At 39.9% G+C, this 27,354-nt stretch overlaps 1 protein-coding gene across 1 annotated transcript in view; it reads right to left on the bottom strand.

Annotated features, from left to right (window-relative positions):
• LOC127582931 (vesicle-fusing ATPase) overlaps nt 1–27,114 on the bottom strand; it is a 220,155-nt gene extending 193,041 nt beyond the window's left edge. Inside the window, exons 1-2 of the mRNA XM_052038589.1 lie at nt 26,961–27,114; nt 10,064–10,149 (exon numbers count right to left, since the gene is read on the bottom strand). Coding sequence (XP_051894549.1) covers nt 10,064–10,149; nt 26,961–26,972 — 98 coding nt within the window. The 5' untranslated portion in view covers nt 26,973–27,114. The remainder of the gene's footprint in view (nt 1–10,063; nt 10,150–26,960) is intronic.
• Between the last annotated feature and the right edge of the window lie 240 nt (nt 27,115–27,354).

Below are 27,354 nucleotides of genomic sequence, written 5' to 3'. Positions count from 1 at the left end.
TCCCTTGCTAGTTTACTCACTTACTCCATTTGCTCCATCACTTGTCTTTTGCTGCTTTCAAATGTTCTCCTAATCCTCAGACCCAACATGTTTTCTGCAACATAAACCACATCTTCAGACCAATTAACATCAATTTCAATAACCCAGAAAATTTTAATGTTGCATTCTGTTGTTCCACTCCAACAGAGAGAGCTTAATACAGGGGAAGGAAGTTGACCCATTAGTAGGGCATATTTTCATTGTAATGGGCCATTACAATGAGCTGCAATAAAACATCGTTAAGATAAGAAGCACTGAAGATGCAAATAACAAGATAAAGCAATTCACATTAGCAAATGGCATGAGCTCACATCAATTTGAACTATTTATCTGCAGAGAGTAGTGGACACAGCTCTGTACATCATGATGAAATTCTGATGGGATTATAACTACAGACCCCCCACTAATAGCCACTGGCACATTGAGGAACACACATGCAGGCAGATTAGGGAAAGGTGTAAAAACAATAGGGTTGTTGTAGTGGGTGACTTCAACTTCCCTAATATAGGCTGGGGCCTCTTTAGTGCAAGAGGGGCAGAATTTGTATCCAGGAGGGTTTCTTCAATATGTAGTTTGGCTGCCGATTACTAGTGATGTTCCGCAGGGGTCAGTGTTGGGGCCACTTCTTTTTACTTTTACATTAATGATTTGGATGATGGAGTAAATGGTTTTGTGGCTAAGTTTGCAGATGACACCAAGATAGGTGGAGGAGTAGGGAATATTGAAGAAAGAGGAAGGTTGCAGAGAGACTTAGAGAGTTTAGGAGAATGGACAAAGAAATGGCAGATGAGATTCAATGTTGAGAAATGTGCCGTTGTACACTTTGGAAACAGAAATAAACGGGCAGATTATTATCTAGAAGGGGAGAAAATTCAAGGTACAGAAGTACAAAGGGACTTGTGGGTACTCATGCAGGATACCCGAAAGGTTAACTACCAGGTCGGATCAGTGGTAAAGAAAGCGAATGCTATGTTGGCATTCATTGAGAGGTATAATGTATAAAAGTAAGGAGATGTTGATGAGGCTCTATGGGGCACTGGCGAGGCCTCATTTGGAATACTGTGTGCAGTTTTGTGCCCCTTATCTTAGGGAGGATGTACTGATGTTGGAGAGGGTTCAGAAAAGATTTAAGAGGATGATTCCCGGAATGAAAGGGCTTACTTATGATGAGCGTTTGTCGGCTCTTGGACTGTACTCACTGGAGTACAGAAGAATGAGAGGGGACCTCAGAAACATTGAAAGTTGAAAGGACTGGACAGAGTAGATGTAGTTAAACTGTTTCCCCTGGTGGGTGAGTCCAGGACTAGAGGGCACAATCTTAGAATTAGAGGGTACCAGGTTAAAACAGAAATGAGGAAAAATTTCTTTAGCCAGAGGGTAGTGAAATTATGAAATTCTTTGCCACGTACAGCTGTGGAGGCCCGATCATTGGGGGCATTTGAGGAGGAGATTGATAGGTATCTAATTAGTCAAGGTATCAAGGGATATGGGGATAAGGCCAGAAATTAGGGCTAGATAGGAATAGTTTTAGTTTAGCTCATGGAGCAGACTCGATGGGCCAAATGGCCTACTTCTGCTCCCTTGTCTTGTGCTCTTGATTGATGAAGGTAGAGCTGTGGATGTTGTTTACATGGATTTTAGTAAGGCATTTCACGAGGTCCCCCATTGGATGATTCATCCAGAAGATTAAGATACATGGGATCCTCAGTGAATTGACCATTTGAATTCGAAATTGGCTTGCCATAGATGACAGAGGGTAGTGGTTGATGGGACTTATTCTGGCTGTAGGTCTGTGGCTAATGGTGTTCTGCAGCGACCCATACTGGGACCTCTGCTGTATAAGTAAATGACCTGGATGAAAACATAGATGGGTGGGTTAGTAAGTTTGCAGACAATACGAAAATTGGTGGTGTGGATAACATAGAAGACTGTCAAAGGATACAGCAAGATATAGATCAATTGCAGATATGGCCAGAGAAATGGCAGATGGAGTTTACCCTGGTCAAAATGTGAAGTGTTGCACTTTGGGAGATAACATGTAAAGGGATAGTACACTGTTAATGGCAAGACCCTTAACAGTGTTGATGTGCAGAGATCTTGGGGTCAAAATCCACAGCTCCCCTGAAAGTGGCTACACAGGTTGATAGGGTGGTAAAGGCGGCATATGGCATGCTTGCCTTTATTAGTCAAGGCATTGAGTTCAAGAGTCAGGAAGTTATGCTGCAGCTTTATAAAACTCTAATTAGGCCATATCTGGAGTATTGCATTCAATTCTGGTCGCCCCATTACAGGAAGGATGTGGAGGCTTTGGAGGGGGTTCAGAAGAGGTTCACCAAGATGCTGCCTGGATTAGAGGCCACATTCAATAAGGGGAGGTTGGACAAACTTGGGTTGTTCTCTCTGGAACAGCAGAAGCTGAGGGGAGATCTGATAGAGGTTTATATGATTATGAGAGGCATAGATAGACAGTTAGTATTTTCTTTCCCCCCAGGGTTGAAATGTCTAATACCAGAGGGTATGCATTTAAGGTGAGAGGGGGCAAGTTCAAAGGAGATGTGCGGGGCAAGTTGTTTTTTTATTTTATATATATACACACACGCACACACAAAGTGGTGGGTACCTGGAGTGCATTGCCATGGGTGGTGGCGGAAGCAAATACAATAGAGACATCCAAGAGGCTCTTAGGTAGGCACATGAATGTGCAGGGAATGGAGGGATATCGACATTGTGTAGGCAGAAGGATTAGTTTAGTTGGGCATTTGATTACTAATTTAATTAGTTCGACACATCATGGGCCAAAGCACCTGTTTAACAGTTCCCTAGTACAAAATAGACTCTTGAACTCACAATCTACCTCATTATGACCTTGTACCTTATTGTCTACCTGTACTGCACTCTCTCTGTAGCTGTGACACTACTCTGCATTCTGCATTGTTTTACCGTGTACTACCTCAATGCACTGTGTAACGAATTGATCTGTATGAACATTATGCAAATCAAGTTTTTCCATTGTACCCAAGTACATGTGACAATAATAAACCAATTTACCACCTCCTTCCAAGATTGTTAAGCTCAGCTTTATTTCCAATTCCAAAAACCAAGCCTTTAGAGTTTTTAAAACATTAAAATTGGACATAAAACAGTAAAGGGAGAAAATGTTATTAAAATCAGAATGGAAGCTATAAATAGAACAATGATATCATGCACAGCAGGTTGCTAAAATAAATAGGATCAGATTACACCTCTGTCTCAGGAGAAATCAGAACTAATACTGGTCTATTCTTGTATTTCCCCTTGTCCTGTTACAGTTAACATTAGTATCTCCATGAGGATTGAAAGCCTGCACTAATTTACTGCTCATTAGAAGCTATCACGACTGAATGTGCAACTCAAATGTTAGAAAGCACATTGAATACTAATTTTCTTGTGCCAACCATGCATCGCCTTCTATCCCATCCATTCATGGGTAATGGATGGGATTAGTCCATCTAGTGCACACCTATATTTATAGACAGATAAATACAACCATCACATTATAACCACAACTTCTAAATGGAAATTGTACAATTATATAACCAAAATTTAATTCCCCTGCAAAAATGAATCTTGCATCTATCTCACAAGGTGTTAAATAAGCAAATTGTTTTTAATATCAGGCAGGGATGAGAGATCAAATAACACCTATTGAGCAATAGGGAGTTCTCCCAATTCCTGGTTTGCTAGTCATCCTTCAAAAGGATGATGTAACCTACAAAAAAAAGAAAAAAAACAACAATCTTTTAACTCAGCATTATCTGTGGATTCTTGACAGAATTTTAAGAAATGCAAACATCCACTGTACTTTAACTAGGTACAACAACTACATTTCAAGCGTGAAGCAACTGGGAAATATTCAAAACACAAAGGAGATGCTTTAAAATGCAAAATTCTTTGCTCTTCACCACAAGCTCAAAGTGCAGTTAAAACATAATAACCAACAGTTAATTTTAATGTCCATTTGAATGTAAAGGTATTGTTTAGTGAGGATGTCCAAATGGCAAACTAATGTAATGATTAAGTTCCTATAAGTGGAAGTTAAGCAATCTTCAATGCTTCCTTTCCCGAGGGAGGAAGATCAGAGACTTGTGGATGGAAGGAAGCAGTATCACTGGGATCCTCATCCTACCAGCCAATGAAAGGTGAAATGTTTCTGGAACTAGAACTTTACAGCATAGGAGGACCCAGTGCCAGCTCTTAGTTATCTGCAGAGTAACATTCTCCTCACATCCTTTTAAGTTTGCAAGTATTCATCTATTTTTGTTTGCTAATCAGGATTCTGTATCCATGGCTGATGCCGAAGCATACTAGGGTCTAACGGCCCTTAAACAAACATGTTTTAATTCACCTTCATTCTCAAAGTGATCATCTCAAATGCACTCAACTTGCTGGCCAGTGAGGGAAATAAGACTTTGTTCTATCAAAATATTTCATAATTCTGCAGATTTCTGACCTTTTTTTTATCGTTGACTGATGAGTAACTGGCTTGTTTCAGGAAGAGTGCTCAAAGCACGAAGGTGGCGCAGAAGAAATGTATTGAGAGGTGGAAGGTCTTGAGAATTTACTAAAGTGGAACTAATCCCCTGATTCCAACATGCAACTCCACCCACTGGGTACAATGAACTTTAACAATGCGCACAGGCCAATTAATTTAAAATTCACCCATTTTTATAATACAATAATTACTTAAGAATTTAGAATTTTTTTTAAAATTAAAAACTGAACCAGAGACCCACAATTTTAATGTCACAGTCCATAATTTTAGGTGTGTCATAGTACAGGAAGGTGGCAAGCCAAAGCTAGGTCTTTTCTCTATTCCAGCCAAGTAGTCAAAAATAACCAGCATCAAATGCAGCTCAATTTCTCATCAAGTTCGATATTTGATGAGGGGAATGATAAAAAAAATAAAGGCTAGAAAATTGCACCTGAAGGTTTATTCTAATTAAATTTGACAGTGAAATGTGTGACATTCCAAAACAAAAATTGAAGTTAATTGTAGCTGATTGTTTTCCAGCATAGATAAAACAAAGTGACAAGTGAGCCTCAAGAAAGCAGAACTCTTCTTCAGAGAAGAATTTTGCTTTTACCTTTTGCACTTTTACATAGTGGCTGAGAAAAGAAACTATCGATTTCACAGGCTGCCCTAGCCAAGCAAGATGACCTGAGTTAGCCTGCACTTCAACCCATCACTGCCTTTCCTTGCAGCAATCAAACCTACAAATAAACAAAAGCAAGGCTATTTGCCTTACACAGATATGCCCGAAGCACTTGAGGATCTCAGGTAATGTCTTTCAATAGTCTAAAAATCAGACAGCAGTAGGACCACAGCTATAAAGTCCATAGCTGAAGGCTGACGTACCAGATTGCAGTTGCCTGGGTTTAAAAAAAAGGCTGATTTTATGCTTTTGGAATTAACAGCACAGCAGTAAAGATAGAGATTCAAACCAGTTTAAAATCTGATTCTCCCTTTCTCAATAGCTCCTCAGGGGAGAGGCAAGCTACCAATATTCATTACAAGCCCAATGCCTCCCACAGTTGGCTTAACTACACCTCCTCTCACCCTGCTTCCTGTAGGGACTCCAATAACACCTGCTCTTTTACCTTCACCCTCTCCACCGTCAAGGGACCCAAACGGTCCTCCAACCATTCATATGCGCTCCTTTCAGTTAACTGAATTCCATTCAGTTCTCACGATATGCTCTCCTCCACACTGGAGAAACTAAACACATCCAAAAGGGCTACATCAGTTTCCAGTTGCCTGTCACCTTAATTCCCCAACTGTCATTCTGACATCAGTCTGACCTCCTACATTACTCCAACAATGCCCAGAAACAGCATCTCATCTTCCAGTTGGGCTCATTGCAGCCCCTGGAGCCTGATATTGAATTTATCAAAAACACTATGATGCTGGAGGAACTCAGAAGGCCTGCCAAGTTCCTCCATCATCTTACTGTTTTTCATCTAGATTCCAGCATCTGCAGTCCTTTGTTTCTCTTGAATTTATCAATTTCAGGTAATGACTCCTTTTTCACTGATTCTTCACAGATGTGGCTGCACCTTTGTTTCAATTCACTTCTTTTCCCTTGTTACCTTGACACTCTGAGCTGCCCCCATTACAAAGATTCCCTCTGTTCTCTCTACCCCTTCCTTTGCAATTTAAAACGCTCATTTTCCTCATTATTCAGTACTGATGACGTTGACTCTGTTTCCTGTCTCAATGATGCTGCCTGACCTGTTGAGTGATTCCTGCACTTTTGTTTCAGATTCCTGGTATCTGCAACTTTTTTTTTGCTCTCATTACCAGATTTTGCACAGGTTCAGACCATTTGCTCTTGAAGTATTAATTAATAGTTGTCACCAATAGAGTTGATCTGTGACCACAGAAATGCAAACTGCAATGTACAGCTGGGCTCATGGCCTGTTTTCTGTTATTAAAATTACTGGGAAGTTGGTTGGGAAACTAAAACCTATTTCTCCCAGTTACTCTTTGTGTAACTGATAGCATCAAGGTTAAAGTTGAAGCTAGAAAAACAAAGAATGTTATGCAGAAAGGGTGAGATGTGGAAATGTGGAAGGTGGGTCAGAGAGGCATGAACATCAGCACTGGCCAGATGACCCAAAATAGCCTGTTTCTGTGCCATATCTTCTCTGTAGTTCCACATAAAATGTTCATTTGCAAAGTCTACACAGATGAAGCAGCTCTGCTTCCACCTGTGATTCGGGACCTTGTATTACTTTCAAAATTATTATCAATACAAGTTACAGCTGCTGCTCTGAATTTTTCAGATGCCAAGAAGGACTGTCAAGATTATAGAAAGAGTGGGCCTTAGTGGCGGTTACATCAAGAGGCAAAATGGTAACATGAAATATCACCAGCAGACAGGATTAAGGAAAATCCCAAAGCATTTTATAAGAGGCAAGAGGGTAACCAGGTAAAGAGTTGGGCCATTTGGGGCCCCATGGACAATGTGTGCGCGCAAGGAGGACTTGGAGAATTAAAAAGGAGTAATTAGACAACTTGGCAAGCTTAAAGTTGGATAAATCCCCGCAGCCTGATAAGATGTAGTCCATGGCTGCTAAAGGAAGCAAGGGAGAAAATAGCTGGAGCCCTGACAATGATTTTTAAATCTTCACTGGCCACATACGAGGTGCCAGGTAACTGGAAGAGGGTAAATGTAGTACTTTTCTTCAAGTGCAGCAGGATAAGCTAATAATAAGTCTTAATAATAAGTGAACAATAATAATAAGCACAATGTCTGACGTCAGTGGTGTAGAAGTTATTGGAAACAAATCTGAGGGACAAGATTAATCTACATTTGGAAAGGCAGGGATTAATTAAAGATAATCAGCATTGTTCTGTTATGGGGAGAGCCTGTCTGATCAATTTGACTGAATTTTTTTTGAAGAGATAAAGTATATTGATGAGGGCTGTGCAGTTGATGTAGTCTACCTGGACTTCAGTCAGGGAGCTGACAAGCCCCTACATAGGAGACTGATCCAAAATGTTAGAGCTCATTGGATCCAAGGCAATTGGATCTGAAATTGGCTCAGTAATAATAGGCAGTATGTGATTGTTAGGGGTAGTTTTGTCATTCTGATCAGGGATCAGTGCTGGGCCTTCTCCAGTTTACGTGCATTAATGATTTAGATGTGAATGTAGGAGGCATTGTAGTAAATTCATAGATGACACGAAAATTGATAGTGAGAAAGGTTGTCTTAGGCTACAGAACAATATTGATCAATTAGTGAAGTGAGCAAAACAGTGGCAGATGGAATCTAATCCTGATGTGTGAATTGATGCATTCTGGAAAGACAGATAAGAGTATTGATAAACAATGAAAGGTAGGGCCCTGAGTAAGTGACGAACACAAGGATCTTGGTGAACAAGTCCCAGGGTCTCTGAAGGTGGCAGCACATGAAGATGAAATGGTATAGAAAGCATATGGAATAACTGCCTTCATTAGCAAGGGCACAGAATATGAGCAGAGAGGTTACAGTACAATTTATAAAATATTGATTAGGCCATAGCTAGAGTACGGTGTGCAATTCTGGTTACCACCCTATAAGGAGGACATGATTGCACTGGAGAAGGTGCAGAGGAGGTTCACCAGGATGTTGCCTGGGATGGAGTGTTTTAGTTATGCATAGAGACTAGATAGGCTGGGTTTGTTTTTCTTGAAGAGAAGGCTGAGAAGGGGACATACAAAATTAAGAAAAGTGCATAGACAAGGTAGCAAGTAAGAAACTTTTCCCAACAGTAGAGGTATTAAAGACAAAGGGCATAGATTTAAGATAACAAATGGGAGGTTTGGAGGGAATCAGAGGTGGAATTTTTTCTTCCTGGGGGGTGGTTGGGAATGTGGAATGCACTGTCTGGGGGAGCAGGAGAAGCAGAGATTCTCACAACATTTAATAGTTATCTAGTGCTCAAATTTCTATGGACCAAGAGGGATTAGTGTAGATGAGTTGGCGTGGAACTGGTGGGCCAAAGGGTCCCGTTTCTGGACATTATGACAACTACACAAAAGGAAATTGGCAACATCTTGAAGCCAGTCAGTAGATACCAGCCTGGTATTCGTCAGCACCCAAAGAGTAAACTGGAGAAATAGTGGGAGACAAACAAACGGATTTAAAAAAATAAGTTCCTCTTTCTCTCTTTTTTACCACCTTCATTTTAAGACAAAATGTGTGATCAAGCAGAAGGGCTCCATGCCTGGTTTTGGCTCCCAATATCAACACCAAGCTCTCCAGATGGCAAACGTAACAGTCCAAGATTAAAAAAAGGGCCACTGCTATGTCTAAAATTCACCTCAACCCATTAGATCTGTTACGGACTCAGTGAAAGTCCCTTTAAGATAGAGAGTGTGTGTGTATGTGTGTGTGGGGCGTGCTTACGTCAATAGAAGATAAAGGACGTAATGACGTTGTTGAAGAAGTCAGAAGAAGAAGAAGGAGAGAGAGAGAGAAGGGAGAGAGACACCAGCCTGCTTGTTTTCTCTATCGATGGATGAGAAACAATAACTGTGTTTGCCACTGAAATCCATGTATGGAAGTTGGAAGTAATCCAGTGGAGTTCACTTTGTTGCTGACCTGTAGAAGGTAACAGGTATTTGTGTGTGGACGACCACGATTCGGATGCTTTTCGGGGTGAGGAAGTCACTACCGAGTAAACACTGAAGTGTCGTTTGGGTTCCATCGTGGAACATTTGGATTTCGTATGTACTCTCTCTATGTTTTTCTACATCTACATCTTATCTTCAGACAACGGTGGTTGTTGAAGAAGCCCTTGCTCATGTTTCACCTTATGGCTTGCGGAACTGAACTTTAAGAACCATTCAGGAACTGGGAGTTTTGGACTTTGTCACCCACACACACAAAGAGTTTAGTTTTGGGGTTAACGTTCGAGGTTTAACATTCTTGAATTCTAACATACTAACATTTTTTTTTAACTTTTATTTTACGTATTATCATAAGTAGTGATTAATAAAATAGTTTTTAACACTGAATCATGCTCAGTGTGTTTCTTTTGTTGCTGGTTTGTGACAGATCCCAGTAGGAAACCCCTCACCTGTTAATTTTCACAGTAGCTAATAGAACTGCACAGGCCACATACTCTTTCGGGACCAGGTTAAAACTGAAACTCTTTGCACAAGGGACCAAACAGCTGAGAAGGCATTTGCTTCCATTCACCTTCAGCTTGACTTGAGCCAAGGGCCCAGAAGGCAAAAAGCCAACTCACTGGACTACCTCGAATACTGATACGTTAAACTCTAGGTAGTACTTTAGAATCTAGGTCTTTCACAAAATCAACCCAGTTAGATTGTTGCAAATGCTTTTACTTGTACTGGCTACTGTATTCACATTAAGAGAGATATTTAGTGCTGTCTAATAATTGCCTAACTTTGACACATTCTTGCAAACTGTGACTGAGGCACAGAAAGACAACAGAATGAAAGTGCACAAAACATTTAACAAATATTGTACATACTGGCCAGTCTGGAAATCCTTTTCATTCACAACAGCACAGTTGGTCAACGACAATTCATCAGTGGGACATCGCGCTGCTTGCATGGTCTGTGAGAAATAATGGGATCCAATTAGATTACTTTGTCAATGAGGCATTAAGTTACACAAGTCCCAGGAGCATCCTGGAAAGCTACATCACAAGTCTACATTATAGAACTGGAGAGAGCTTTCAGCTTCTGGAAAATTTATGGCAAAATAATGTACGCAGCTACTCAAAAAATTCAGTGTTTCCAGCAGATCCCTCATATTTAAATTGATTCTGAACATTTGTACTTAGACAGCACTTTATAAAACAGGCACTGATAAAATTAGCGGAAGTGAAGGAATGTATTTCATGCCCATTTCAGAATATCACAAAACATTTTACAGGCATTAAAATCTGTTCGCCATATGATCGCCTTTGTCAAATTAATGGCCAAGCAATCCATTTTGTTCAAATGGAAGGATCCAATACCTCCCACCACTTTTCAGTGGTTTTCTCAAACTTAGAATGGTTTAAACTTAGAAAAACTAGGAGTTGGACTGTTGATCCTTCGCTTAAATTTGAGGAAGTTTGGAGTCCATTTATTCAATATTTCCATATGATATAAGATTACCTTTTCCAGATCCCTTTCAATAACCCTTGAATACAGAGGAGAGGAGCTAACGACATAATAATTTTTTTTTCCTTTTTAATTGAAGAAAAATCAGTCCAGTTTTTTTTGAAGTTTTTGGTTTTTTTTTGTTTATTATTAATATTTTTTTGATTTGGGGGTTCTTTCATATAATTAAATTTCATTTCTTTTCAATCTTTCCTTTTGTATTTGTTCACTTAATAAGAGAGCAGGAGGTCTGGATTACTTTTTTTTTACTCCTTGTGATTATATATATTAACTGTTATGATTGTTATCCTGATCTCTTTGTCCCACATGTATAATTACTCATGTTATATATATTATTTTGTATTAATTTGAAAATTAATAAAAAGATTGAAAAAGGAAAGGCATTAAAATATTTCTGAAGTGCAATCACCAATAATGTAGCAAATGCAAAACCCAATTCCTATATTATTGGTGACTACACTTCAAAAGTCTGATAGTAATCAAATATTGTTTAGTGATGGTTAAAGGTAAGGTATAAATATTGCAAGGTACCAGGAATAACTCCTCTGCACACCTTCTAAGATCCTTTGCATCTACCTGAGAGGGGGAAAGGACCTCAATTTAATGTCCCATCTGAAAGACAATGCAGCATTGGAGCGTCATCTTAGATTTGTATGCATTTGTTTAAGGAGTGAGACTTGAACAGAAACCTGAGAAGACAGGGTGCTAACACTTGATCCCAAGCTGATAATTTATACAACAAAACAGTCAGAAGTCAAATTCTGACAATGATTTGGTAAAGTGGCCCTCTTGTGACAATATGAGGGCTGCCATATTGAAGAAGGATGAGCATAGGCTGTACGGGTTTCCCCAGGTGCTCCGGTTTCCTCCCACATGCCCAAGATGTGCTGGTTGGTAAATACATTGGTTGCAAGATAATGAGGTTAGCACAAGATTAGTGTAATGGGCATTTATGGTCAGCGTGGAAGCAGTGGTCCAAGGGGCCTGCTTTCATGCTGAATGGCCAAAATGCAATGTAGTCAGGAGGGATCGTTTACTGGCACAAGCTAAATTACACTAAATAGTTGGCACTGTGGATTTTCACTGAACTGATGCAAAGCCCAAAGTGCCAGACGGTAACAAATTCAAGATCAATGAATAGCAAAAAGATGCCACGAGTTGGGGAGGTGGCACACAGGCCCGTTATTCCCTGCAAACTAGTGGTGTTTGTACCAGACACAGCACAACGAAATCTGAGAGAAAATGACAGCAAACATCAAATTAGAATCTCTACAGCACATGAGAGGAATCTACATGCTGCAAAATGGAATCCAGCTCTGAGAACTGCAAAACATTCACGGATTAAAAAAGGGCTAATGCTTAGAATTGCCAGTATTACTGACTATTCCACAAAGCATAGAGCCCAGGTCAGTCAGGTTTAAGTTTTATCACATACTAACTTGCAACTTAAATCTTGGCGAATTGCATCTAGTTTTGCTGGAAAGTCTCTCCAGTTTAAGACAGCAAGATCATGCCCATCCAGGTTGATTCCGCATCCTGAACACAGCAGGAACCCAAATACTGCTGGCTATACAACAGGCAACACAGATTCCCAATGTTGTATCAATATGCACAGCAGGAATGAGCACATCTGCTGAATTGTCAACTTTACAACTTGGGGAGGGGGGGGGGGGTAGGGAAAGAAAGAAGGGATCAAGAGTTTTTCTTTTATATTAGATCCTTATCTTTGAGTCAGTTGCCCACATAAAACAAAAATATTCACTGCAACTTCAACAAGGTGCAGATTTCCTACTTCAAAGTGTGAATTCGTCCTTTGCTAGTAATGAAGTTTTTGGCCATTTTAGTTTCAACCATTACACATTAAAGAAAGAGGAATGAGAGTCTCTGTGCCATCATGGGGATAGCATCAAACTAACACATACAAATGAGTTAACGGGGCTTCTTTCTTTTCTTCTGTCAATAATACACATCCAGCCTTTACAAAATCTTCAACACATTTGAAATCACAGGAAAAATCAATACTTCCCCCACCTGCCCCCCCCAAACTACAAATCTCAGCACAAGAGCTGAAAATTGAGCAAAAAACACTGCTGCAACTCTTGAGCTTATCAGTAGTCAAACCAGTAACACAAGTAATGTTTGTTATTTTTACCCTTGAGATATTGGAAGGGGGGCCTGTAAAGGCAAACATTAAAAAGCATTTCTTATCTACCTTCATTAACATGTGAAGTGCCACCTTGTATTTCTGTAGCCCTTGTGCTGTTAATTAGCAAGGTTCAGGATTTTGGTACATCAATATTATGCAACTTGGAGAGGAACGAGCATCTGGTGTATTAAACAATGGAAATGGATCACAATGGAAAACAAGCATAATCAAGTCCCTGGATGCAAATGGAGCTAGACCTCATTCCATCTCCATAACTTGGTTAAACACACACCAGAAATTTTTAGATGGACTTGCTGCTCCTACTCAGAGCCATTTATCTTTCAGAGAAAGCAGATAGCCTCCTGGATTGAACACAAGAAATAGGAGCAAGAATAGCCTCTATACCCCCTCGTGTCTTCTCTGCTGTTCAATCTCATTTCCCCCAAGCACTTTACAAACCCTCTAAGCGAAGATGTTTCTCTTCATCTCACCCTTACATGGCCAAATACTTATCCCAACTTCCTGACTCTCCGCTCAGAAAATAACTCCACAGCATCTATCCTGCCAAGCCCAAGGAATTTAATACATTTCAAGACAATTCCTCTCGAAGAAATAGGGCCATTCTACTTGATCTCCATTGACTCCTGAAATGATGGGGCTGACTAATCCGTTGAAGCTGTACCACAAATATCTTTTTAAAAAAAGAATGTCTGCTTGCTAATTAAAACCCAAAGCAAACCAGACTGGCTAAACCAAACCTTGTCTTTGCACATCCAATTTCTTCCACATCTGACCTAGCCATTATTATAACAATCTCAAACCTGCCATTCATATGCTGTAATACTGATCAAATCATTCTGACCTACATAAAGAACTGATCTGGGCACAGCCTGAACCCACACAGATGTTCTACCAGAAATTCTCCCAACCTAAACCTGCCACCGTCCTGTCAGGTTGGGCTTAGGTGGCCTGGTCCATTTCCCCAGATTCAGGGAACAAACTGCACATTCTACTCCAAATGAAATCACACCAAAGCCCTGGAAAATTGCAATGAGCATTTCTCATTCTAGTACTCCAACTTCCTTGCAAAGACCACCTATCACTTGACTTTGTAAATGCTCCAGGTCAACTTTCTCCATTTCAAGTACCGTACAAGGATCCCAAATCTCTCCATACACCAGCCTGTCACCACTGAAAAAAGGTGTTTCTCTCTGCCTATCACACAACCACAAGGTCCGGACCCTCTCACTTAACCTATCTACATCCCTTTACAGACATTTTGCTTCCTTCTCACATGCACTTACCAATGTGTTGTCAGTAAAACTTGCATACATTACATGAGGCCCCTTCACTTAAATCATTGCTGCAGATAGTCTAGTGATGAATCCCAAGCACTAATACCAGTGGTGTTCTACTATTCAGAGTGCTGTCTTGTAAATAAACTGGTTCTCCCTGCTCTTTGTGCTTCAACCATTCCTTTACCTATGCTAATATTTTAATTCTCCAACTCCTATATCCAAACACAAAAACTGATAAAGTCAATGACCTGAAATGTTAACCATGTTAATTCTCACCATAGTTGCTGCATGACCTGCCAAGTATCCCCCAAAGTTTTGTTTTTTGTTCATTTACACTATATCCACTGTTTCTTTCTCATCCACACTGCTAGCTACATTCTCAGATCAGAATCAGATTTATTATCACTGACATAAGTCATGACATTTGTTGTTTTGTGGCAGCAGTACTATGCAAGACAAAGACATAAAAATTACAATAAGGTAAATAGTGCAAGAGGAATAACAAGGTATTGTTCATGGACCGTTCAGAAATCTTCTGGTGGAGGGGAAGAAGCTGTTCCTGAAATGTTGAGTGTGGGTCTTCAGGCTCCTGTACCTCCTGTTACGGACTCAGTGGAAGTCCCTTTAAGATAGAAAGTGTGTGTGTATGTGTGTGTGGGGCGTGCTTACGTCAATAGAAGATAAAGGACATAATGACGTTGTTGAAGAAGTCAGAAGAAGAAGGAGAGAGAGAGAGAAGGGAGAGAGACACCAGCCTGCTTGTTTTCTCTATCGATGGATGAGAAACAATAACTGTGTTTGCTTCTGAAATCCATGTATGGAAGTTGGAAGTAATCCGGTGGAGTTCACTTTGTTGCTGACCTGTAGAAGGAAACAGGTATTTGTGTGTGGACGACCACGATTCGGATGCTTTTCGGGGTGAGGAAGTCACTACCGAGTAAACGCTGAAGTGTCGTTGGGGTTCCATCGTGGAACATTTGGATTTCGTATTTACTCTCCCTATGTTCTCCATATCTACGTCTTATCTTCTGACAACGGTGGTTGTTGAAGAAGCCCTTGCTCATGTTTCACCTTATGGCTTGCGGAACTGAACTTTAAGAACCATTCCGGAACTTGGAGTTTGGGACTTTGTCACACACACACACACACACAAAGAGTTTAGTTTTGGGGTTAACGTTCGAGGTTTAACATTTTTGAATTCTAACATACTAACATTTTTACTTTTATTTTACGTATTATCATAAGTAGTAATTAATAAAATAGGTTTTAACACTGAATCATGCTCAGTGTGTTTCTTTTGTTGCTGGTTCGTGACACTCCTCCCTGACGGTAGTAACGTGAAGGGGGCATGTCCCGGTTGGTGAGGGTCCTTAATGATGGATGCCACCTTCTTGAGGCACCACCTCTTAAAGATGTCCTCGAAGGCAAGGAGGATTCTGTCCATGATGGAGCTGGCCGAGTCTACAACCCTCTGCACCCTCTTTCAATCCTACACGTTGGACCCTGCATACTCGGCGATGATTCAACCAGTTAGAATGCTCTCCACCATACATCTGTAGAAATTGGCAAGAGTCTTTGGTGACATACCAAATCTCTTCCAATTCCTAATGAAGTAGAGCTGCTGGCGTGTCTTCTTCGCGATTACATCAATGTGTTGGGCCCAGGATAGACCCTCAGATGTTGAAGCCCAGGAACTTGAGGCTGCTCACCCTTTCCACCACTGACCCCTCAATTAAGACTGGTATGTGTTCTCCCGACTTCCCCTTCCTGAAGTCCACAATCAATTCCTTGGTCTTGCTGACGTTGACTGCAAGGTTACAATTACAATTTATAATCAAATTACAATATGATCAGTCATACATGATTTTCCCTTTATGAAGCCACGTGACTCTGCCAAATCATACTATGTTTTTAGTGCTCCTTTACTGCATATTTAATGATATTCTAATATTACTCTGACAACTCATATTGGGCTAACTACCTCCAGTTCCCTTTGCTCTCCCTCCCTCCTTTCTCGAATACTAATGTTACATTTACTAGTCTTCTGGGATCGTTCCAGAATGTAGTCATCACAATCTCCAATCACCTCTTAAAACCTTTAGATGCAGACTATCAGCTCCAAGGGATGTCAGTATTTAGTCCATTTCTCAAGTACTTTATTTGCCAATAATAATTTATTTTATGTTCCCAAATTTCAATACTTCTTTGGTTCTCCACTATCTCTTTTACGTTATTTTGACTTGAAGACAAAAGCAAAATATGTTTAGAGTCTCAGCCATTTCCTATTCTCCATTCCAACTTCTCCAGCCTTGGCCTTGAAGTTCAATGAAAAGCCACTAAAATCTTCTCTTTTTATACACTCTGCAACACCAGCATTTTTGATCAAATTTTTGGTTAACTTCCTTCATATTACATCTTACAATTCATATTACATACTTCATATCACAAAACAACAAATTTCACCACATTATGTCAGTGATAATAAATCTGATTCTGATAATATTTCCGTGAAGCAAAATTCCATATTTTACCACAGTAAGTGGTTCTATTTCAAGTGTTATTTTCACTGTAGAAGATCAGCCCAACCTGCCATGCAGTTCCTAATGCTTACAGGTTTTTATGTGCAACAGAACTAGTCAGCTGAGCTGCGGGAATAGATTACTCCAATATCAATTATCTGTTTGTCTACAGTTCATAGACCTAATGATATGAGCACAATTTATTGATTAAACCCAGCAAAGTGATCTACAATGAATGTCACTTTTTAGCACATGTAAATATCAACCACATATGGCGTGCAGCAAAATAATACAACAGTTCCAATTACAGGTGTACACTAAAGGGTGAAAGTTGATCTTGTTTCTGTGATTGATAACTTTAGTTTCTGGAAAAAAAATTGTTTAACATGGTACCAGTAAAAGTGGCTATGAAACAGTTGGATTAACGTCAGAAAGAAACAACCAGCTCATCTAGAAACTCTACTACATGGAGTAGTGTAAATAATACAAATGTATTAAAGGTGGGGGTGAAGTGAAAGAAGAGGTATGGAAAAGAAATAGAAGGTGACACCGTTTACCAGAATTTTTATATTTATTTCAAGCGATTCCAACTTTCGTCCCGAAATCGTTTTTTGACACTATTGATTCTAAAATTCTTTCATATATTTGGCAGAATAAAAACCCAAGGTTAAGTAAGAAATATTTACAAAAACTAAAGAAGGATAGTGGTATGGAGAAGGATAGTGGTATGGCCTTGCCTAACTTTAGATTATACTATTGGACAATTAATATCAGATATTTAATTTTTTGGATACAAGATTTAGATGTAATTCAATGCCCCAAATGGGTACACCTTGAGCATCAATCAGTACTTGGATTTTCATTAGTTTCTATTTTAGGAGCTTCACTCCCTTTTGCACTTACCAAATTAAGTAAACATATGACTAACCCAATAGTTAAACATACAATATGAATATGGTTTCAATTTTGTAAATGTTTTGGATTGAATAAATTTAACTTGTCAAGTCCCATTCAATCTAATTTTTTCTTTCAACCATCCAGAGTTGACTCAGCTTTTTCTATATGGAAAAGGAAGGGAATAGTATGTTTGTGATTTATTCATTGATAACTGTTTTTCATCTTTTGAACAACTGGCTAACAAATACAATTTGTCTAGATCACACTTTTCGATATTTGCAAACTAGAAATATTTTAAAAGCTACTATACCCTCTTTTCCGACACCATACAAGACTGAAATTATGGAAAAAATTTTAGGTCTTAATCCTTGTCAGAAGGGCTTGATAGCAATAATCTATGATTTAATTATGAAAATACATCCAGAATCACTGGACAAAATTAAGAATGAATGAAAAAGTGAACTCCAGACATCTTTACCTACAGAGACATGGAAGAAAATTCTTCATTTAGTTAATACATCTTCAATGTGTGCCAGACACTCCTTGATACAGTTTAAGGTAGTTCACAGGACCCATATGTCAAAAGATAAGCTAGCCCATTTTTATTACCATATAAATCCTACATGTGACAGATGTAAATCAAATGTGGCTTCTCTGACACATATTTTGGTCCTGCCCTCTTTTGGAAAAATATTGGAAAGACATTTTTAACATTATCTCAACTGTATTGAATATTGATTTACAACCTCACCCTGTCACTGCAATTTTTGGATTACCAAGGATAGAGTCTGGCCATTTGTCTGCTTCTGCTTACCATATGATTGCCTTTGTTACATTAATGGCCAAATGATCCATTTTGCTTAAATGGAAGGATCCAATACCCCCTGCTACTTTTCAATGGTTCTCTCAAACTATATTCATGTTTAAACTTGGAAAAAATTAGGAGTTGTACTGTTAATCCTTTGCTTAAATTTGAAGATATTTGGAATCCATTTATTCAATATTTTCATATGATATAGATCCCTTTTCAATAATTTTCCAATTTAGAGGAACAGAGTTGACAACATAATATTGCTCTGTTTCTATTGAGAAACTTCAGTCTAGTTTTTTCTTTTTTTTGTCTTTTGTTTTGAAATTTTCTTTTTAGTTTTGTTTGATATATTATTTACATTTTTTTATTGATTTGGGTTTTTTTTCTTTTTATAAACGCAATAAATCTTTCTTTCCTTTCTTTTATATTATATTCATTTACTAAGAGATCGTGAGATCCATAGATTTGTTTAATATTTTATTATTCTTTATGATCATCTATGATGAGAGAGCTATCCCACAGACTGGTCAGACAATAACGGATGAATCAGCATTCCTCCATGCTGAACACCACTTGAAAGAAGCATTTACTACACATAATATATTTAAATTTCCATCACCAGGAATGGCTCAGTGATGGTCTCAATGATCAAGACCTGAAGCTCCTGGGCCATGTTTGTGACAAGTTAGGAGAGAACCAACATGGAAAAAAAAAACTTACTTGCCCTCATCTCCATTAGCCCATCTATGGTCTTCATGCCAATGATGCCCTCTGTATTGTTTAACCCCACACCCTTGCCAAAGAGAATTGACTCAGAAAAGGCCCAGCAACCTAAAATCGCCAAAACATCAAGTTACTCTACAGGTTTACCAGGTGGCTTAAAAGCTATATTGAATTTATGGTCCACAAATATTTTACAATTTCCAGTAAATAACAGGGTGTTAATTGTAAATGGTGCCAGGTTATAAGTCTACATGTCTAGTATGATATTCACTGACTATTGAAAGTAGGATATCCATAATGTGCTTACCTATTAATATACAGAATTAACCCATCTGCTGTGGCACTCCATACAAATTTAAAACAAGTGCAATCAGAAAAGGAATTATAGTCATTAGGTACAGCCCATTCAAGATAAAGTTTAGTTTCCAAGAGTATGCCAAATATGTCCTAGTAATTGTCTATTTAGCTTCCACTCCATCTCCTTTCTTACATGCATCATACACTTTATATTCTCTCTTTTTGTCCACTCAGTTGATGCCACCATAAGCAATAACTGATCTTCCTTGGTTAAATTTTTCTTTACGTCTCTGACATTGTCTTCTTTTCTCTGCCTCCCTGCCAAGGTTGAGAAGCAGAATTGCATTCAATGCCACTGACCGAACACAAGAGAGAGCAGAAGGCGGCCACCCAGTCCACCATGCCTATTTGGCCATTCAATATTATGGCTGATCTTTTAAATCAGCACTACATTCCTGCACTAACGTCATATCCATCAATTCCCTAAATATCTCAACACCTATTGACCTTCATCTTCAAATCATTCAGTGACCGCGCCTCTACAAACTTCACTATCCTCTGGATGAAAAGGTTTCTTCTCATCCATCCTAAATGGCTGATCCCTTCTTTTGAGACCAACACTTGGTTATAGATACCACAGCCAGGGAAAACATCAACTCCACATTTACCCTGTTAAGCTCCAGAAAAAACTTATACATTTCAATAAAATCACATCTTGTTGTTCTGCAGGCTATGGTAGTGTAGCGGCTAGCGTAATGCTATTACAACGCCAGCGACCCAAGTTCAATTCCAGCTGCTCTCTGTGAGGAGTTTGTATGTTCCCCCCGTGACTGCGTGGGTTTCCTCCCACGTTCCAAAGACATACAGGTTAGGAAGTTGTGGACATGCTATGTTGGCGCCGGAAGCGTGGCAATACTTGTGGGCTGCCCACAGAACACTCGACGCAAAGATGCATTTCACTGTGTGTTTCAATGTACATGTGACTAATAAAGAAGTCTTATAAACTCAAGACGAAATCAGCTTTGTGTCCTTCACATACAAGGGGGTTTATGCTTTAGATATTTATGGCATTGATATGACACCATTTCTGGAGTCTGTGTAGTAATGGTCTCCTTGTTTAGGGAAAGATGACAGTGCATCGGATATTGGTTGAGGTGGAGAATTACTAGACTAACATTTTAAGTAAACAGGTTACCTTATGAGGAAAGGCTGGACAGATTGGGCTTTTATCCACTGGAGTTTAGAAGAGTGAGTGTGGATTCACTGAATCACTAATCAGCATGGATGGGGAAATAAATATTTGTCTTGTGGGAGAACCTAGAACAAGGCATCACTGTTTAAAAATAAGGGTTGCCCATTGAAGACACTGATGAAACAATATTCCTATCAGAGGGTCATAAATATTTGGAACTGTCTTCCTCAAGGAACAGTGGAAGTAGAGTCTTTAAATATTTTAAGGTAGAGGTAGATAGATTCTTGAGAAGCAAGAGGGTGCAAGATTACCGTGGGTGAACTTGGAATGCAGAGTTCTGGTTACAACTGAACCTGCCAAGATCTTATTAAATGGTGAATCAGGCCTGAGGAACTAGGTGACATACTCTTGCTCCAAATTTACATGCTTGTACACATGTATATAATGTCCCCTCATATAACTAACCCCCGACTCCTCCCACCCCTCCCCACAGCATCCCAGGAATCAATCCAATAAACCTTCATTGCACTCCCTTTATCACAAGTACTTTTCAAGTAGGGAGGTTGATCTATGCACATTATCCCACATGCAGTCTCAACAGCGATTTAATTGAAGCAAGATGACCCTTCTCTTACAAAAGTACCATGTGCCTTTTTAACTACCTGCTGCAGCTGCATGTTAACTTTCAGTGATTAATGTACAAGGATACCCAGATCCCTCTGACCACCAACACTTTTCACACTTAAAAAAAATAAAAAGTCTTTATATTCTCTCCCAAAATGGACGCCTTCATTTCCCCACAGTATACTTCATCTGCCAACGTCTTATCCATTTACTTAATCTCTCCAAATTTCCTGAAGCCCCTCTGCATCCTCCTCACAGCCCATACTGCAACCGAGCTTCGTAACATTTGCAAACCTGGTTACGTTACACTTGGTCCCCTCATCCAAATCACTGACATATTGCAAGCAAATGAGGTCCCAACACAGATCCCTGTGACACCCCATTGATCACAGCCTCCCAACTCATAAATGACTCATTCATTTCTGTTCTTCATTCTTTCTTTTAACCAGTCCTCAGTCCATGCCATTGTATTACCCCTCAATACTGCACACACTTTAATAATCTCTTATCAAAGACTTCCTGAAGGTCCAAATATACCACATCTAGTAATTGAGTTAGTTTAAGGCTATGGATCACCTGTGGAATTTAACTCCTCTCCCCATGCTTGGATTAAGGTGGCAATGACATCTTGAATCAAGTGGTCCTTGCACATCTATGAACAGGTTATAAGTCAATATGTGGAACTTAATGGCAATGTCAATTGCCAGATCAATGATTTTATTGATGATTGAAACTTGACCACCAGTACAGTAATTGATTGACCTTGCTGAGAATATGAATGAACAATTTTTCACATTGTTGTATAGATAGTCTTGCAACTGTTTTGGAACAGCTTGACTATTGGCTGATATTGCCTTCTTTGAACATCAACCTTCTACAGTCCACTTTAGTGCGGAGGCTTTGCCCTGGACCCACTACGACCAGTTATTCTTCACATCACTTTTTTCTACTTCTGCACAATCCCCTCAGTGTTCCATCAATGGACTCATCCTCAGCAAAGGAATCCCAAAATATAGACCAATTTGCAAATGTTGACAACAACAATGACTTCGTCTAAATAGCACCTTGAATGAAAATGAAACATCCTAATATGCTTCGCAGGAGTGAAAAGACAAAATCTAACAGTGATCCACAAAGCTTGGCAAAGAGAAGAAACGTAGAGATGCAGGGTAGTTTTCGAAAAAGAATTTCAAATCTTAGGGGACATAAAAGTCTGCAGATGCTGGAATCTGGAGTAACAAATAATGAGGTCCTGATGCAGAGTTTCGACCTGAAACGTGGACAATTCCTTTCCTTCCATAGATGCTGCTTGACCTGCTAAGTTCCTCCAGCAGATTATTTGTTACTCCAGGTTTTAGGGGTTTCATAGCTGAAACACCGCCAAAGTTGGAATTAAGGAAAAACAGCAGTGGCACCAAGTCTACCCAAACTGGAGGGCAGCAGAAGGGATGTTTTAGGACAGAATTAGGAAAGGGCAAGACTCAAAAGGATTTAAATACAAGGATGAGTTCTTAAAAAATTAAAGAAATCCAAAACTCACCAACCTGCATATGTTGCAGTTTAGATTACAGACTGTAGTTTGACTTCAGTAACAGTACCTGACCCCATTCCCATCCCACACAGACATCATCTTACACACCAAGATTAACACATTTTTAAACAGACTCTATATTTCTTTCAAAGTTTACAAGTTATCCCACTAGAGGAACTGAAAATAAGGGGAGGTCATGCTCAAAATTGTACAAAGCACAAGCAAGCCTGAGATGAGCACCTAGCACAGTCATGGTCACCACGTTCCAGGAAAGACGTTGCAGCACTACAATAGATATAGAGGAGATTTACAAGGACATTCAGTGATGTGTAACTTTAGTTATGACAACAGACTAATTCGCCTGAGGCTTTTTTTATTTGGTGCTGATATAGCCGAGAAGAGATTTAAGTTGAGGTGTATTAAACTAGACCAAGGCCGAGAGGGTCACGAAAGGCATATTTCTCTCAGCAGAGATCAACATTTTGGATCCATAGATTTAACATACTCTGTAAAAAGATCAGATGGAAGTTGAAGATTTTTCTCCCAATCTTTAAGTGAGAATCTACAAGTCTATGCTTACTGCTGCCACAAAACAACAAATTTCATGACGTGTCAGTGATAATAAACCTGATCCTGTTTCTGACAGGATAATGGAGATAGAATCCATCACCAGATTTAAAATGTACTTGGATGAGCACTTGATGAGCCAGCATGTACAAAGGTGAGAAATGGAAAGTGAGATTAGGCCAAATAGCTTTTCTAAGATGACATGAATCCAATGGGTAGAAGGACCTCCTTCTGTGCTACAAATTTCTATGATTCGACATCATCAGCCATAAAAATCTCAGTAGCATCTCTGGGCATGTCTTTGTCCATAAAGATGCCTTCCTCAGCAAATTGCTACACATCCTCCCACTTCCTCAACTTTCCTGCCCAACATTCATTCACACCCTCCTCTTCTGCCTTGGTGCTTATCCCTCAATGATAGATTCATCAGTCACTTTTTGTTTAATCTCCAGAATTGAAGGGTGCAGTGTTGTTTTGTGAACAAACATGACATAGGAAAATTAAACCACTCAACCACACCACCACCCCCCCCCACCGCCCCCCAAGCTTGTCCTGCCATTCAATATGATCATGACTTTGTCTCTTATGGCAGTTCCCCACAGCCCTCAATTCCCTGAACCTTATCCACTCCCTCTTTAAATACCACCCAATGAGCTGGTCTACACAACCCACTGTGGTAGAGAATTCCAGTGATTCAGCATCCTCTGCAAGAAGTCCCTACACATCTAGGTTCTAAATGACCACCCTAAATCTTGTAACTATGTCGCTTTGTTCAGTCTTTTGCCACTAGTTGAAATATCTCACTATCTACCTTTACATGCTCCCTTAGGATCTTATATACTTCAATAAGATCACGCCTCATTCCTTCAGAATTAGAAATAAAGGCATGGCTGGCATCATAGTTAAAAGGCATTTTAGACTCTGCCCTCCTAAACTGTATATTTGCATTTGTAATTTATTCAAATATCCTGAATAATTCATGCTATTTCTAGTTATATGTAATGAACAGGTGAAAGCATGTTCCACATAATATTATTTTGTTAGAATGCAATGAAAATTCTGACTAACCCAATGAGTATCAATTCAGGGATATGACTGACAGAAGGGACAGGATTTTCTGATTCTGCAATCTGATTGGACAAATGAGGGAAAAATAATACAGTGTACCATATAGCACAACATAATCTGGGACATGCCCTCTTCTCGTTACTACCATCAGGGAGGTGGTACAGGAGCCTGAAGACCCACACTCAATGACTTAGGAATAGCTTCTTCCCCTCCGCCATCAGATTTCTGAACTGTCCATGAACACTATGTTATTCCTTTTTCTATTATTTATTTATGGTAATTTTATGTCTTTGCACTGTACTGCTGCCACAAATTTCACGACATATAAATCAGTGATAATAAACCAGATTCTGATCTGTCACAGACACTTGTACAAATTCATATAACCATTCACAAGGCAGTACTTCAGAGTGCTTAACCACAAGATTACTGATGAGCTCAATGTGCACGCCATCCATCAGTTATCGTTTTAAGCAATCCCTCAAATATTTTCTGCACATCTTTTTAGAATGTCACTAGAAATTTAAACTATAGTCATTTACTTCAGCAAGTCTCAAGGAATGGAGAAACCATAATTAACGTATCACACAGAATACACAGACAACACCCAACAAAAGGACCAAACATAAGTCCCTGAAGTCATGAAGTAGCAGCACTAACTGCTGCACCACTGTGCAGCCCCCAAATCTCTAACATCTCATGAACCTCCACTGAAAGAGAAAAGTTGTATTTGATTGTCATCCCAATTGCAAGATGTCGACCTTGCATTTCTGGTATTGAAACAGTATCCGTTATCCTCGATGGAACAAATACCTGAAAACTCTTCCACTTAAAATTACAAGTAAAATGGAAGATACACCTTGTTCTTAGTTACAGATTTGTCTGCCTGGACAACAACTAATTAGGCATTTTATTGATCATTCCTAGTGATTTTGAAAGGCAACATCTGCTTCAGACTCGTCAGTGATTGCTTAGAGCAAGCAATTGAGATGGTTGTATTGAGGAAAACACAAATGGTTCTATTATACCTGCAAATCATAAAAAATGCAGGAAGTGCACACTGCAACCAAACTCAAATGGGAGATATGTTAAATGGATCACAGCCTGACAAGCAGCAGGAAGAACACACCAAATTCCTCATTTGAAACAAGATCCAGGAAAGCAGGCTAAAGATGTAGAAATGTCAAATTGGCAGCAATAATGAAATGACATTTTCAAACATGAAACAGAATATTAACTTATTAACTATAAATTGGACACAAAACAGAAAATGCTACAAGAATAATAGAGGTCCATCAGCATCTACGAATTGGGATTTAATTAAGGCAACATATTTAATAAAAAAAATTCTGGAGGATAACAATGACTGGCAATTCACCATTTATTACCTGACTATTGCCGTTCCGAGGTGGTGGCTAAGCCATTTTGGAAAATAATGAAGCATTAGCCATAATTGTATTCTATGTAAATACTTCCACATTTTGCCAGACCAATTAAGAATGTCAAATATCCTTCCTCAATCATGACATCAGCTTTTTATTTGCTTATTTCCAGATTTCTCAGAAAGCCAGGATAAGGGACCAGCTCTCAAACCATTTATAATCTCTCCCCTTCCTCATTACAGATGCCGCTGGATCAGCTACCTACTTCTAGCATTTTCTGCATCCAACATTTTTATGCTGAATTTCACATATTGTCTGTTCAATTACTTAAAACATGGGTAACATGCAATTTCTTGTAAACAGTATTTATGCATAACAGAATAGACATGTTTGCTTCAAATCTGAAGAAGCCAGAATAAGAACGAATGATAGGCAAAAGTATGAATGCAGGTATGAAATAATTTCTCAATGTGTTCAAATTCATGTCCAAAATGTCATGTAAGAGCCTGTCCACTGACACTGATAATTAGATATCATAAAATTAGCTGAAAAATTATTCATTTTGAAATATTTCAATAAGGTGACTAGCATCCTCGACACACGCAAACTTCCCTCTACCAAATCACTCTCGGTTCATCTTTGAAACCATTTGTGTCCTTTAGAAATTGAACTCGTTTATCTGATCAAAACACTACAAAGGTGTTCACATCAGACAGAATTCAAAACGTTACTCGGATTTTGCTCAGATATTAAATCCATCAAAAGCAATCACTACCTCCAAAAGGACTGTTTGAAGCGGGGGAAACCGTGGAGTAACATTAAATTGGTGCAATGCAACATAACACGTTTAATAGAGTCACACACATTGGAGAGTTTATTTCTTTCTGCCCATTGAGACCAGCTGTCAAACGCAGCGAGCACCCTGCAGCAATGAGTATACGTGTGGTGCCTAGTTAGAAGGAAAAGGTCTGTGGCTCCAACCACCCCCAAACTGCAGCCACTGGCGGTGACAGGGAAGGAGGTGAGGGGGGGCAACACGGGCAGAGGGAAGCGGGCAGCCCCGGGCATGGAGCTGTGCTCAGGGCAGCCACATTCAGCAGCTGAGCCCCACCGACCAGCGCCTGGCCTACCAACCTCACTCACCCTCCACTCCAACCCCCCACCCCGTCACCCCCGCACGCCCTCCAGGGTGCCGCACTCACCCGGCTTGCCATCTTGAATGGTCTGGGGCCGCTCGGCTTCACTTCCTCCTGCGGCCGACACTCCCCCCTGTCCCCGTCCTCCACACACTCTCCGCACCGGGGGCCCCCCCGCTTTATAACATCGGCGCCTGACGTCAGCGCGCACGGCGTCACTGCGGCCCGGCCTGACTTGCTGACGTGGAGCCTGCGCCCAGGGTGAGTGCGCGGCCCCGAGGGCCCTGGGGCGTGTGGTTCCCCCTCGCTGGTTATTTATCTGCCGCCTGATGCGCCCCTCCGTCTCCAGGCCGCACTGTCATTGATCACCAACGGTTTCTGCTGTTGAAGGATGGAACCAGCTGACTGACAGGCTGCTGCAGTGAATGTGGGAGCCGAACCTGTTCTATGGGCAGAGGAT

The sequence above is a fragment of the Pristis pectinata genome, chromosome 25, assembly GCF_009764475.1.
Source record: "Pristis pectinata isolate sPriPec2 chromosome 25, sPriPec2.1.pri, whole genome shotgun sequence".
Lineage (NCBI taxonomy): Eukaryota > Metazoa > Chordata > Chondrichthyes > Rhinopristiformes > Pristidae > Pristis > Pristis pectinata.
Note: the sequence above shows the minus strand (reverse complement) of the source record. Positions and strands in the feature narration are given on the sequence as shown.